The sequence below is a fragment of the Oncorhynchus mykiss genome, chromosome 15 (genome assembly GCF_057628025.1).
Source record: "Oncorhynchus mykiss isolate SJ-2025 chromosome 15, ASM5762802v1, whole genome shotgun sequence".
Lineage (NCBI taxonomy): Eukaryota > Metazoa > Chordata > Actinopteri > Salmoniformes > Salmonidae > Oncorhynchus > Oncorhynchus mykiss.
In genome coordinates, this window is record NC_143036.1 from 31,871,092 (window position 1) to 31,884,065 (window position 12,974).

Sequence of the window (12,974 nt, forward strand, 5' to 3'; positions counted from 1 at the left end):
ACTTCTTCTCAGCAGATCCTCTCAACCTCTGTCAGGTTGGATGGGGAGGGTCGCTGCACATTATTTTCAGATCTCTCCAGAGATGATCAGGTTCGAGTCCGGGCTCTGGCTGGGCCACTCAAAGACATTCAGAGTCTTGTCTCGAAGTCACTGCTGCGTTGTCTTGGCTGTGTGCTTAGTGTCGTTGTCCTGATGAAAGGTGAACCTTCACCCCAGTCTGAGGTCCTGAGCGCTTTGGAGCAGGTTTTCATCAAGGATCTCTCTACACTTTGCTCTGTTCAACTTTCCCTCGATCCTGACCAGTCTCCCAGTAATTGCCACTGAAAAACATCCCCACAGCATGATGCTGCTACCACCATGCTTCACCGTAGGGATGGTGCCAGATTTCCTCCAGTTGTGACACTTGGCATTCAGGCCAAAGAGTTCAACCTTGGCTTCAGCAGAACAGAGAATCTTGTTTTTCATGGTCTGAGGGTCCTTTAGGTGCCTTTTGGAAAACTCCAAGCGGGCTGTCATGAGCCTTTTACTGAGGAGTGGCTTCTGTCTGGCCACTTTACCACAAAGGCCTGATTGGTGGAGTGCTGCAGAGATGGTTGCCCTTCTGGAAGGTTTTCCCATCTCCACAGAGGAGACCATCAGGTTATTGTTCACCTCCCTGACCAAGGCCCTTCTCCCTGACTGCTCAGTTTGGCTGGGTAGCCAGCTCTAGGAAGAGTCTTGGTGGTTTCTTACTTCTTCCATTTAAGAATGATGGAGTCCACTTCTTGGGGACCTTCAATGCTGCAGACATTTTTTGGTACCCTTCCCCAGATCTGTGCCTCGACACAATCCTGTCTCGGCGCTCTACAGACAATTCCTTTGACCTCATGGCTTGGTTTTTGCTCTGACATGCTCTGTCAGCTGTGGGACCTTATATAGACAGGTGTGTGTCTTTCCAAATCATGTCCAATCAATTGAATTTACCACAGGTGGATTCCAATCAAGGTGTATAAACATCTCAAGGATGATCAATGGAAACAGGATGCACCTGAGCTTAAATTTCGAGTCTAATAGCAAAGGGTCTGATTCCTTATGTAAATAAGGTATTTCCCCAAAAAATGTAACCCGTTTTCATTTTGTCATTATGGGGTATTGTGTGTAGATTGATAAGGAAAAACTTTAATTTAATACATTTTAGAATAAGGCTGTAACGTAACAAAATGTGGAAAAAGTCAAGGGGTCTGAATACTTTCCGAATGCACTGTAAATTCAGTAGGCTAACAGCCTCAAAGGCTAACAATTAATATAGGGCCAGGCAACTTTTCACGGGGAGTCAAGTCATTGCAGTCAACAACAACAACACCTCAAAACAAGATTATTTTTTAATTAAAGAGAACAACTGTTTATTATTCAAAACAAACCATGAATATACTTATTCCAAACTTGAAAACTATTGCTGCTAAAAGGTTTCATGTTCATTTGTGAATGTGAAGGTGTTTAATGTTAATAAGGCACAGGAAAGATAACTGACAGAGGATTTAAGATGTTTGTAATGCACAACATGGAAGTGTGTCAAGATAAAACAGTGTTCACTGTATGGCTTTACGTACAGGAGTAGCCAAGGGCACATTCTGTCATCATTCGACAGATAAAAACAAAAACTTCACGCAATGTTGCTCAAAACTGACCATAACGTCTGGTGTAAGAAACCATTCATATATTATCCTCTATTAATTTACAAATGATGTATTACAATAAATCAAACTCTTATCTCTATTTAGATATAAACGTACACCAGAGCAGAACATATCCATTCTCAACATAATTCTATATTGCACTGAATCCCTCAAAATATACAGCGTAGAATATACTGAACAACAATGTCATCCTTTTTTAGATGTGCATTCAGTGGTAGGATTTTGAATCACTGTACTGGTAATTGATGTTTATTAGCATGAAGAAAACACTATGGAAGTAAACAAAGACCAAATAACACTGCATGACAAAAATACACAAAACAAATGATCATCCATGTTCATGGCTTGTAACTACCATAGTAGCCATACCTGTCCCTTTGATGAGAATTCGTTCATCAATAGATATGGAGTCCATTCAATGTCAAATAAAAAAATAAAATAGGATTTCAACATCATTTCCTTCAATAGTAACAAATAAAAATGAAATCCCTGCCAATCTTAATTAGTCCATTTTAGCCCAGTTATACATGTATAAACATTGACAACTTAGAAAAAAGGCAGCAAAATGTGCTTTTTTTTTTTGTTGACGCATGAACCTACATTTTCTGATAAACGTTTTGCTTTTAACAGGACAATTTTGCGAAACTTTTGACGTCGTTGAAGAGTGCAGGAACAGCATTTTACAGTCAACCTGAAGTGGTATCTCTACTCAGGTCGACATGATAAAGCACACACATTTAAATGGCAAAACAAATCGAAAGAAGAGGAAAACGATGTGCCCTTTGATAAGCGATAACACTATGTGAAAGCAGAGTGTGTTCCCATGAATGTCAATTGGTGTTTGTGATGATGGAGGTGCGGTCTTCCTGTGTCATTCTCTACCTCTCTATGCCTGGACTGTTTTGCGGTTGCCATCTTCAGTCAGATCATACCTACATGACAAGACAAGGAGTGAAAACACCAGTGGAGCGGACAAATGACAACGGCAGAAACTAAAACATGACTAACAAATACAATCCAAATCTAATCAAACTTTATTTGTCACATGCGCCGAATACAACAAGTGTAGACCTTACCGTGAAATGCTTACTTTCAAGCCCTTAAGTAAGCATTTCACGGCAAAGTCTACACTTGTTGTATTCGGAGGCATGTTACAAATAAAGTTTGATTTTGATTGTATTTGTATCATAATAGATACATATGATTTTTCTTCGAGCAATTGTCTCACACCCAAAGATGTAATCATGGAATAAACAACAAACAACCTAGTTCATTTCACCAAATCAAATTTGTATCAAATGATAACACAAATACAACACAGAACTAACAATACAAATTGGGTAAAGGAGCATCTTACCATTGTGTCCAGCCCTTGGATATATCCTCACCACTCAAATCCACAATCACCTACAATAAGTACAGTCGCATTGCTAGAGTCAACAACAATCAGATAATTCATCATGAAAATAAAAGTCCTTCATTTTTAAAGTACAACCATGTTGTGTCCCAAATGGCACCCTTTTCCCAACACAGTGCGCTCATAGGGCTCTGAAGTATTGCACTATATAGTGATGGATTCTGACTTCTAACCTTGAAAATATGAAACATCCTTATTCGTGTCACTGAGGGAGAGAGGGGAATGTGGAACATTTGCATTCCGTCAGAATATGATATTGTTAGACATCGGGGATCCTATGGGAAGGAGAAGGGCCACAGTCTGGTACAAGATAACAGGACAGCCGTTGGGGAGGAGTGTGGAACTTGGGGCCAGGGTCAGGTCAGATGAAGTGAGGAAGAACTGATCACTAAAGTTCTGTCTAGCAACTGAGGTTGTTCAGATGTGTAAGGAGGAAAATTCACCTAAGTGTATACCTGTGCTGGTGGAACCATGTCTTTGTCTTACGCAGCTGTGTGACCCAGTGGGTGAGTAAACTTGGTTTGAGCTTTACTAATCGTAAACTCTTGATTTAGAATAGGGTGCCATTTGGAACAGACTATCTTTTGTGAGGAGACACTTACCTTCCCGAGGAGTCCTCTGTGTTTGGACAGTATACTCCCTCCGTTCTTCACAGCGATGTCCAGAGTTCTCCTGTGCAGCTCCACCATGGACACACTGAACTCAAACCTGCAGATGAACAAAACACACACTTTAGGATTCTCCTTTGTTTATTTCTGAGTGATGATTTCCTACTGCAGTGATACTGGGTGATGAATGAATATAATACATGATGTGATGAATTTTTGCGATGGTTAAATAGTTGCATAATGTAGGAGGTGGCCATAGAGATCATATACAGTATATTACTATTACTTAAAAGATCTATATGTAATTCTATGGAGGTGGCCTACAGTGAACGTCCGAGTCAGAACTCACGTTTGATCATACACAGGGTTCAGGGTTTTCTTTATGGTGCTGGTTTTCCTCCGGCCTGTCCGGCTCTTGTCAGGGAGCAAGTAAACCCGAACGAAAGGATCTGATCCATCCTTAGTGAACGCAATGAGGTTTCTGAGGGCAAAATGTACAGGGGTCATTCAGGCACATTGAAATCTGACCAGAGTATGTCCTGATATCATGGTAATTGAAATGAACACAAAGGGGCGGTTTCCTGGACACAAATTAAGCTTAGTCTTTGACTAAGGCACTTTCAATTGAGAATCTCCCCCCTTTTTCGATATTGTCTCATTGCTGCAACTCCCCAACGCGCTCGGGAGATGCGAAGGTCGAGTCATGCTTCCTCCGAAACATGACCCGCCAAACCACGCTCCATAACACCCGCCCGCTTAACCCAGAAGCTAGCTGCACCAATGTGTCGGAGGAAACATCATCCAACTGACGACCGGAATCAGTCTGCAGGCTGCACGAAGGAGTCGCCAGAGCGCGATGAGCCAAGTAAGCCCCCCCGGCCGAACCCTCCCCTAACCCAGAAGACACTGGGCCAATTGTGCACCGCCCTATGGGACTCCCCGTCACGGCCGGTTATGACACAGCCTAGGGTCGAACCCGGGTCTGTAGTGGCACCTCAAGCACTGCGATGCAGTACCTTAGACCGCTGCTCCACTCGGGAGGTCTAGGACAAGGCATAATCTGTGTCCAGGAACCTGGCCTATACAGTATATTTGGCTAGACTAGTGTGATACATGAGGCCACTGACCGACAGGCGTGCACCACCACGATGAGCTTGTTCCTCTGGGAGCTGTGGCGGACAGTCAGCTGGATCTCCCCCAGGGGGTACGGACTAGGGGCAGACCCACTGAAAATGCAACACAGCACAGATTATGGATTTAACTTTACCTCATGATAGTGATTATGTGTGTGTGTGTTTGTGTGTGCATGTATGTGCACGTGAGTGTGTGTGTGGGATTTACTTCTGCAGCTGCCTGAGCCTCTGCTGCAGCTCTTGGGTGGCGAAGGGTAGGGAGATGTCCGAGGCCAGGCTGGCCATGGAGTCCTTATGGGGCAGGTGTTTCTGTGAGTTGGATATGGTGGTGCTCAGGTTGGAAGTGCTCCTGATAGAGGTGCTCCTGATGGGGCTGCCTCCGTACGGCTCCTCCTTTCGCTCCTCCCTGCGATGGAGGGAGTGGGTGGAGGCCTCCATGGGTGGTGTTGGGGTGGTGTAGGCTGGGGGGAGCGGCGACTCCGATGCGGAGAGTCTCTGAGAGGGGACGGTGGGTTTGACCTCGCTGGCTTTCCTCACCTGGACAGAGGAGAGCTGGTCCGATGCACTTGTCTGCTTCTCCAGGCACAGAACCTACGACACAGATGAGCAGAGCACAGTACCTTAAGAATACTGTACACTATAATGGAAAACTGTAAATAATATGGGAATTTGGGGGTCTACAGTAAAATACTCTGAAACGTTTTGCTGCAGCATACTGTCAATTCTAAAGCATTGTGGGGAAATGTTGTGGGCGGGGCAAAGTATTGCTGTGTTTTGAGAGGTCCTGTAATACCACCATCTTTGGAGCGCCAAAAACACTTTTGATCACTAGTGGGTGCCAGGTATTGTTGTTTCTGGCTCATTAACATATTTTGAAGATTGATAGATTTGTTGCACCTGTGATTGAGAACGCTATACCAATTGAATGCCTATGTGGTTATAGTGCCCCATCAATTTGTATAGGGAACCGTTTGGACTGGCAGCAAGTCTTCCAGAAAATTGGAACGGAAATGGAGCTCCACCTGGAGCTTCCATCTAGCTTGGAAAGACTATCGTGCAAAATCAAAAAGCCTTCACCGCTGCTCGATCAGCTGACTTTTCCAACTTGATTGAGGAGAATAAAAACAGTCCAGCTGCTTATTGGACCCTATTCTAACTAACTACTAAAAGAGCTACTTCCTGCGCTTGGTCCTCCTATGTTGAACACAACAAATGGATGGGGCCACAGTGTCTCCTGACCCCTCCTGTCTCAGCCTCCAGTATTTATGCTGCAGTAGTTTGTGTCGGGGGGCTAGGGTCAGTTTGACTCCTTGTTGTCCCCAGTCCACCTGGCCGTGCTGCTGCTCCAGTTTCAACTGTTCTGCCTTATTATTATTGGACCATGCTGGTCATTTATGAACATCTGAACATCTTGGCCATGTTCTGTTATAATCTCCACCCGGCACAGCCAGAAGAGGACTGGCCACCCCACATAGCCTGGTTCCTCTCTAGGTTTCTTCCTAGGTTTAGGCCTTTCTAGGGAGTTTTTCCTAGCCACCGTGCTTCTACACCTGCATTGCTTGTTGTTTGGGGTTTTAGGCTGGGTTTCTGTACAGCACTTTGAGATATCAGCTGATGTACGAAGGGCTATATAAATAAATTTGATTTGATTTGAAATGGCTCCCTATCCAACGGATGTGTACCAAACTCACTAAAAGTGGCAGAAATAAAGACTTTCCTGTAAAAGCCAAACCTTGACCCGGAAAATTTTAAAACTGAAAAAGCTGCTCAGCAACTTGCTGCCTTCATGAAGACAAATAATATATATAAAACTCTCCAGTCTGGTTTTAGACCCCATCATAGTACTGAGATCGCACTCGTGAAGTTGGTTGATTACCTTTTCATGGCATCAGACCAAGGCTCTGCTCCTGTCCTCGTGCTCCTGTCGCTTTAGACACCATCGATCACCACATTCTTTTGGAGAAATTGGAAACCCTAATTGGTCTACACAGACAAGTTCTTGCCAGGTTTAGATCTTATCTGTCGGAAAGATATCAGTTTGTTTCTGTGGATGGTTTGTCCTTTAAGTTTCGGTGTTCCGCAAGCTTCCGTTTTAGGACCATTATTGTTTGCACAATATTCTACCTCTTGGGAATGTCATTCGGAAACACAATGTCAACTTTCACTGCTATGCAGATGACACACAGCTGTACATTTCGAAGAAACATGGTTAAGCCCCAAAATTGCCTACCCTGGAAGCCTGTGTTTCAGACGTAAGGTAATTTTTTAACTGAGATAAAACAGAGGTGTTAGTTCTAGGTTCCAAGCAACGAAGAGATCTGCAGTTTGATCTTGATGGTTGTACAGTCGTCTCAAATAAAACTGATGGACCTGCTCTGGACCCCGATCTCTCTTTTGACGAACATATCAAAAATATTTAAAGGGCAGCTTTTTTCCATCTTCGTAACATTGCAAAAATCCGAAACATTTTGTCCAAAAATTAATTCATTAGCTAATACATGCTTTTGTTTCTTCAAGATTAGACTACTGCAATGCTCTACTCACAGGCTACCGGACAAAGCACTAAATACACATCAGATACTGCTAAATACAGCTGCTAGAATCTTGACAAGAACCACCCAAAAATATCATAATACTCAAGTGCTAGCCTCTGGCTCCGTGTTAAGGCTAGGGCTGATTTCAAGGTTTTAACTGAAAACCTACAAAGCATTATATGGATTTGCTCCTACCTAACTCTCCAATGTGGTACTGCTGTAGATACCTACACATACACTTTGGTCACAAGACGCATACCTCCATATTGTTCCTAGAAGCAAACAGCTGGAAGCAGGGCTTTCTCCAATAGAGTTCTATTTCTATGGAATTGTCTGCCAATCCAGAGAGAGACGCAGACTTGGTCTCAACCTTTAAGTATTTACTGAAGACTCTTCAGTAGGTTCTATGATTGAGTGTTGTCTGGCCCAGGGGTGCGAAGGTGAATGGCAAGGCACTGGAGTGACGAACGCCTCTTGCTGTCTCTGCCTGGCCGGCTTCCCTCTCTCCACTGGGATTCTTTGCCTCTGACCCTATTACGGGGCTGAGGCATTGGCTTGCTATAGTGCTCTCGCATGCCGTCCCTAGGAGGGGTGTATCATATCGTGCCAGGCTTTTTTCCGCTATATTGAACTTGAGTGGGTTGAGTCACTGACGTGATCTTCCTGTCCCCTGACCCCCCTGTCTCAATCTCCAGTATCTATGCAGCAATAGTCTATGTGACAGGGGACTAGGGTGTGTCCTATCTGGTGTAATTCTCCTGCCTTATCTAGTGTCCTGTGTAATCTTAAGTATGCTCCATCTAATTCTCCCATCTCTCTCTCTCTGAATGCTTGGCTATGAAAAGCAAGAAAATTGACATTTACTGCTGACCTGTTGCACCCTCTATAACCACTGTGATTATTATTTGACCCTGTTGGTCATCTATGCAAGTTTGAACATCTTGAAGAACGATCTGGCCTTAATGGTCATATACTCTTATAATCTCCACCGGGCACAGCCAGAAGAGGACTCTCTAGGTTTCTTCCTAGGTTCCTACCATTCTAGGGAGTTTTTCCTAGCCACCATGCTTCTACATCTGCATTGTTTTCTCTTTGGGGTTTTAGGCTGGGTTTCTGTATAAGCATTTTGTAACATCTGCTGATGTAAAAAGGGCTTAATAAATACATTTGATTGATTGAAGCATTTAGGATTTCCAGCAAATTGTGTTGAAAATAGGTTTATTACCCAAGGCTTTGTTCAACACAGTGTACATTAGTGGCACCTGCTGGTCAAAATAATTTAGAGCAGCCAAATTATTATAGATGAGGTCCCACATGCCATAGCGCATGCACAGCGTAGCCTATTTGTCTTCTACCGAAACGAATACCAAACCAATCAGGGGGTTGATCAACAAAGCTTCGGACTTCATTGATCATATGCTTCTGATAAAGTGATACAGGCATCGGCGCACTGATTTGAAGTACACTGCTTAGCGATTTTGACGCATGCCTTGGGGCTCCGATATCAAACCTAACATCACTACTGTAATGTGTAAACACTTTACCTAGCAGCCAACCTGCTTGCACCAATCCCTTGTAAATACAGTAAAATACTGTGATCCATCCATTCATTCAAACTTTATGGTATTGTACTCTGTGTCATTACACAGTACTTGCTTTGATAATGTATTTATGTTACAGTAGTTGTACTGCAATATGAAATACAGAATTTTACTTGCCACCAAGCTGCCTGTAAGCTGTCAAATTCACAGTAACCCCTTCACAGTGTACATTGTGATGGGAAGTTCTATTGACACATATCAATGGTAACTTTTTAAAATAGACAGCAGGTCTATTATGGTTGTATCTCAAATGACACCCTATTCCCTAAAACGTTGAGCTCTACGGGCCCTGGTATAAAAGTACAGTAGTTATTTACAGTTGAAGTCGGAGGTTTGCATAGACCTTAGCCAAATACATTTAAACTCAGTTTTTCACAATTCCTGACATTTAATCCTAGTAAAAATTCCCTGTCTTATGTCAGTTAGGATCACCACTTTATTTTAAGAATGTGAAATGTCAGAATAATAGGAGAGAATTATTTATTTCATCACATTCCCAGTGGGTCAGAAGTTTACATACACTCAATTAGTATTGGGTAGCATTGCCTTTAAATTGTTTAACTTGGGTCAAACGTTTCTGGTAGCCTTCCACAAGTTTCCCACAATAAGTTGGGTGAATTTTGGCCCATTCCTCCTGACAGAGCTGGTGTAACTGAGTCATGTTTGTAGGCCTCCTTGCTCGCACATGCTTTTTCAGTTCTGCCCACAAATTGTCTAGGGGATTGAGCTCAGGGCTTTGTTGGCACTCCAATACCTTGACTTTGTTGTCCTTAAACCATTTTGCCACAACTTTGAAGTATACTTGGGGTCATTGTCCATTTGGAAGACCCATTTGAGACCAAGCTTTAACTTCCTGACTAATGTCTTGAAATGTTGCTTCAATATATCCACATAATTTTCAATCCTCCTGATGCCATCTATTTTGTGACGTGCACCAGTCCCTCCTGCAGCAAAGCACCCCCACAACATGATGCTGCCACCCCCACGCTTCACGGTTGGGATGGTGTTCTTCGGCTTGCAAGCCTCCCCTTTTTCCTCCAAACATAACGATGGGCATTATGGCCAAACAGTTCTATACTTTGTTTCATCAGACCAGAGGACATTTCTCCAAAAAGTATGATATTTGTCCCCATGTGCATTTGCAAACCGTAGTCTGGCTATTTTATGGCGGTTTTAGAGCAGTGGCTTCTTCCTTGCTGAGTGGGCTTTCAGGTTATGTTGATATTGGACTCGTTTTACTGTGGATATAGATACATTTGTACCTGTTTCCGCCAGCATCTTCACAAGGTCCTTTGCTGTTGTTCTGGGATTGATTTGCACTTTTCGCACCAAAGTACATTCATCTCTAGGAGAAAGAACACGTCTCCTTCCTGAGCGGTATGCCGGCTGCGTGGTCCTATGGTGTTTATACTTGCGTACTGTTGTTAGTACAGATGAACGTGGTACATTCAGGTATTTGGAAATTGCTCCCAAGGATGAACCAGACTTGTGGATGTCTACAATTTTTTTCTGAGGTCTTGGCTGATTTCTTTTGATTTTCCAATGATGTCAAGCAAAGAGGCACTGAGTTTGAAGGTAGGCCTTGAAATACATCCACAGGTACACCTCCAATAGGCTAATTGACATAATTTGAGTCAATCAGAAGCTTCTAAAGCCATGACATAATTTTCTGGAATTTTCCAAGCTGTTTAAAGGCACAGTCAATTTAGTGTATGTAAACGTCTGACCCACTGGAATTGTGATACAGTGAATTATAAGTGAAATAATCTGTCTGCAAACAATTGTTAGTAAAATTACTTGTGTCTTGCACAAAGTAGATGTCCTAACCGACTTGCCAAAACTATAGTTTGTTAACAAGACATTTGTGGAGTGGTTGAAAAACGAGTTTTAATGACTAAAACCTAAGTGTATGTAATCTTCCGACTTCAACTGTACATAGGGAATAGCGTGCCATTTGGGAGGCAGCTATAAATATCCTTACCCTGAGAGCCAACTTGAGTTTGAGTGTGGAGCTGGGTCCAGAGTTCCTCAGGGAAAACTGCTGAGTAAACGTCATGTCTTCCTCCTCCAACAGACCACTCAAGGGGACTGTAAGATTACCCAGGGTGCACTTGTGCTTGTCATCCTTCACCTGGGCATAGACAGTCCAACAAAGGGTTAACATATTAGATATCCTATAATTCACATACACTTGCTGTAAACTCAATGTTTGACCCATCCAAAAAACATCAAATATGTCTAAAGTACATAGTGTATAGAAATACAGTGTATTCAGACCCGTTTACTTTTTCCACATTTTGCCACATATTCTCCATGTCTTCTACAAAGGATAGGAAAGGTTGCCAGATATTATAAAATGTAATTGCAGATCCCCTAACGGAGTAGTGTACTTTCTCTGGCTTGAGATGTTGCGTAACTTCCTTTATCCAATGATTAAAAGGAGGAGGAAACCGATCCTTCCACTTAAATAGTATAAGATATCTAGCTAGAAAAGTAGTAAATGCCAGCATGTTGCCGGGTATAACTGTTTAGAGGGGCCTCCTGTGGTGCCACTCCGAATAATGCAATAAAGGCAGAAGGTTCTATGGGTCTCTCCAGTATCTAAGAAAACGTCCCAAAAAGTGATGTCCAGAAATCTGTCCATTTCAGTCATGTCCAAAAATGGTGTAATAAAGGTGCAGGAGCCTGCTAACATCAGTCACAAGTGGGATCTATTTCTAGTCTATTGGACAATTTTGCCTTTGTGCAATTTTTTGATTTGACCTTTATTTAACAAGGCAAGTCAGTTAAGAACAAATTCATATTTTCAATGACAGCCTAGGAACAGTGGGGTTAACTGCCTGTTCAGGGGCAGAAAGACAGATTTTGTACTTTGTCAGCTCAGGGATTTGAACTTGCAACCTTTCAGTTACTAGTCCAACGCTCTAACCACTAGGCTACCCTGCCGCAATGCAGCCGACAAACTATTTTAAATTGAGTTACAGCATGTCTTAAACATATAGATGAAGAATGTATTCTCTGAAGCATACTCTGCCAAATTTAGTCTCAAAGTTGTTCACATAAATCCTCTTCCCTTTGGTTCTTAAGAGAGTGCAGGGAATCCAGATTGTGCGAGTGTAAGAACGTATAGATCAAGCTTATACCTCCTTTGATATAAGGGTTCACTTTAAAAATAGAATCTAGAAGGGAAGTAGCTGGGCGTGATGGGAAGTATGAGAGTATGAAGATACAAAACTACGCAAATGCAGTATCTAAAGAAATGGGATCGAGCAATATTGAACTTTTGTACTCACTGTTCAAAAGATACAAAATGCAAATCAATGTACAAGTCGTTCAGTGCGGAGATCCCTTTTCCCGGACCAGATAGGAAACACCCGGTCAAATAATGATGGAGAGAATGCAATGGTTCTTTAGTAAATGGGGCAGAAGTTGAAAATTCACTGAGACCAAACGATCGCCTGAACTGTTTCCAGATTTGTTTTAGAATGTTTCTTAATAGGGATTTTTAGTGTATTTGGACACAGGCTCAGCTAATTCAAGTTTTGAGCAGAGTAAGGCAGCTAAAGAGGTGGGGCCACAGGATGAGATCTCCAAGGTCAAAAAAAAAAGAAATTAGCTTCATAGAGATCTTTCAAATTGTGTGTGACCCAAATATTTCAATTTCTGCGTAGTCACTCTGAAGGGCACACGACTACCAGACGTTTGCATGGCAGAGTTTGAGGAGAACGATTCCTCAAATTCGGAAAGCAAGAAAGGAGAGAGTTCATCTGAGAATTAAAAACTACAAGAATTTGCTCGGAAAAATCGGGTCCAGGGGATTTACCACGCTGCATAGATTTAATTGCTAACACAATCTCTTTTACAGAGAGCTGTTCTTCTCATTCAGCAGCTCTCTCAGGCTCAACTGTAGGAAGTTCTCAAAGAAGGTGTCGAGTAAGTTAGCATTACCAGCCGATTTCCGAAGTGTATAATTGTGAGCAAAAGTTATGAAAGCATGAATTGACC

General features: G+C 42.6%; 1 protein-coding gene across 4 annotated transcripts in view; it reads right to left on the reverse strand.

Moving 5' to 3' along the window:
* Positions 1 to 1,357: 1,357 nt before the first annotated feature.
* esyt2b (extended synaptotagmin 2b) overlaps positions 1,358 to 12,974 on the reverse strand; it is a 51,501-nt gene continuing 39,884 nt past the window's right edge. For 3 of the 4 annotated variants that reach the window (XM_021563063.3, XM_021563061.3, XM_021563060.3), the window contains 7 exons: positions 10,951 to 11,100; positions 5,043 to 5,425; positions 4,829 to 4,927; positions 4,051 to 4,182; positions 3,696 to 3,801; positions 3,034 to 3,083; positions 1,358 to 2,608 (listed from right to left, as the gene is read on the reverse strand). In XM_021563063.3, the coding sequence (XP_021418738.2) occupies positions 2,563 to 2,608; positions 3,034 to 3,083; positions 3,696 to 3,801; positions 4,051 to 4,182; positions 4,829 to 4,927; positions 5,043 to 5,425; positions 10,951 to 11,100 (966 nt within the window). In that variant the 3' untranslated portion in view covers positions 1,358 to 2,562. The remainder of the gene's footprint in view (positions 2,609 to 3,033; positions 3,084 to 3,695; positions 3,802 to 4,050; positions 4,183 to 4,828; positions 4,928 to 5,042; positions 5,426 to 10,950; positions 11,101 to 12,974) is intronic. The other variant, XR_016486653.1, reaches the window with a different exon arrangement.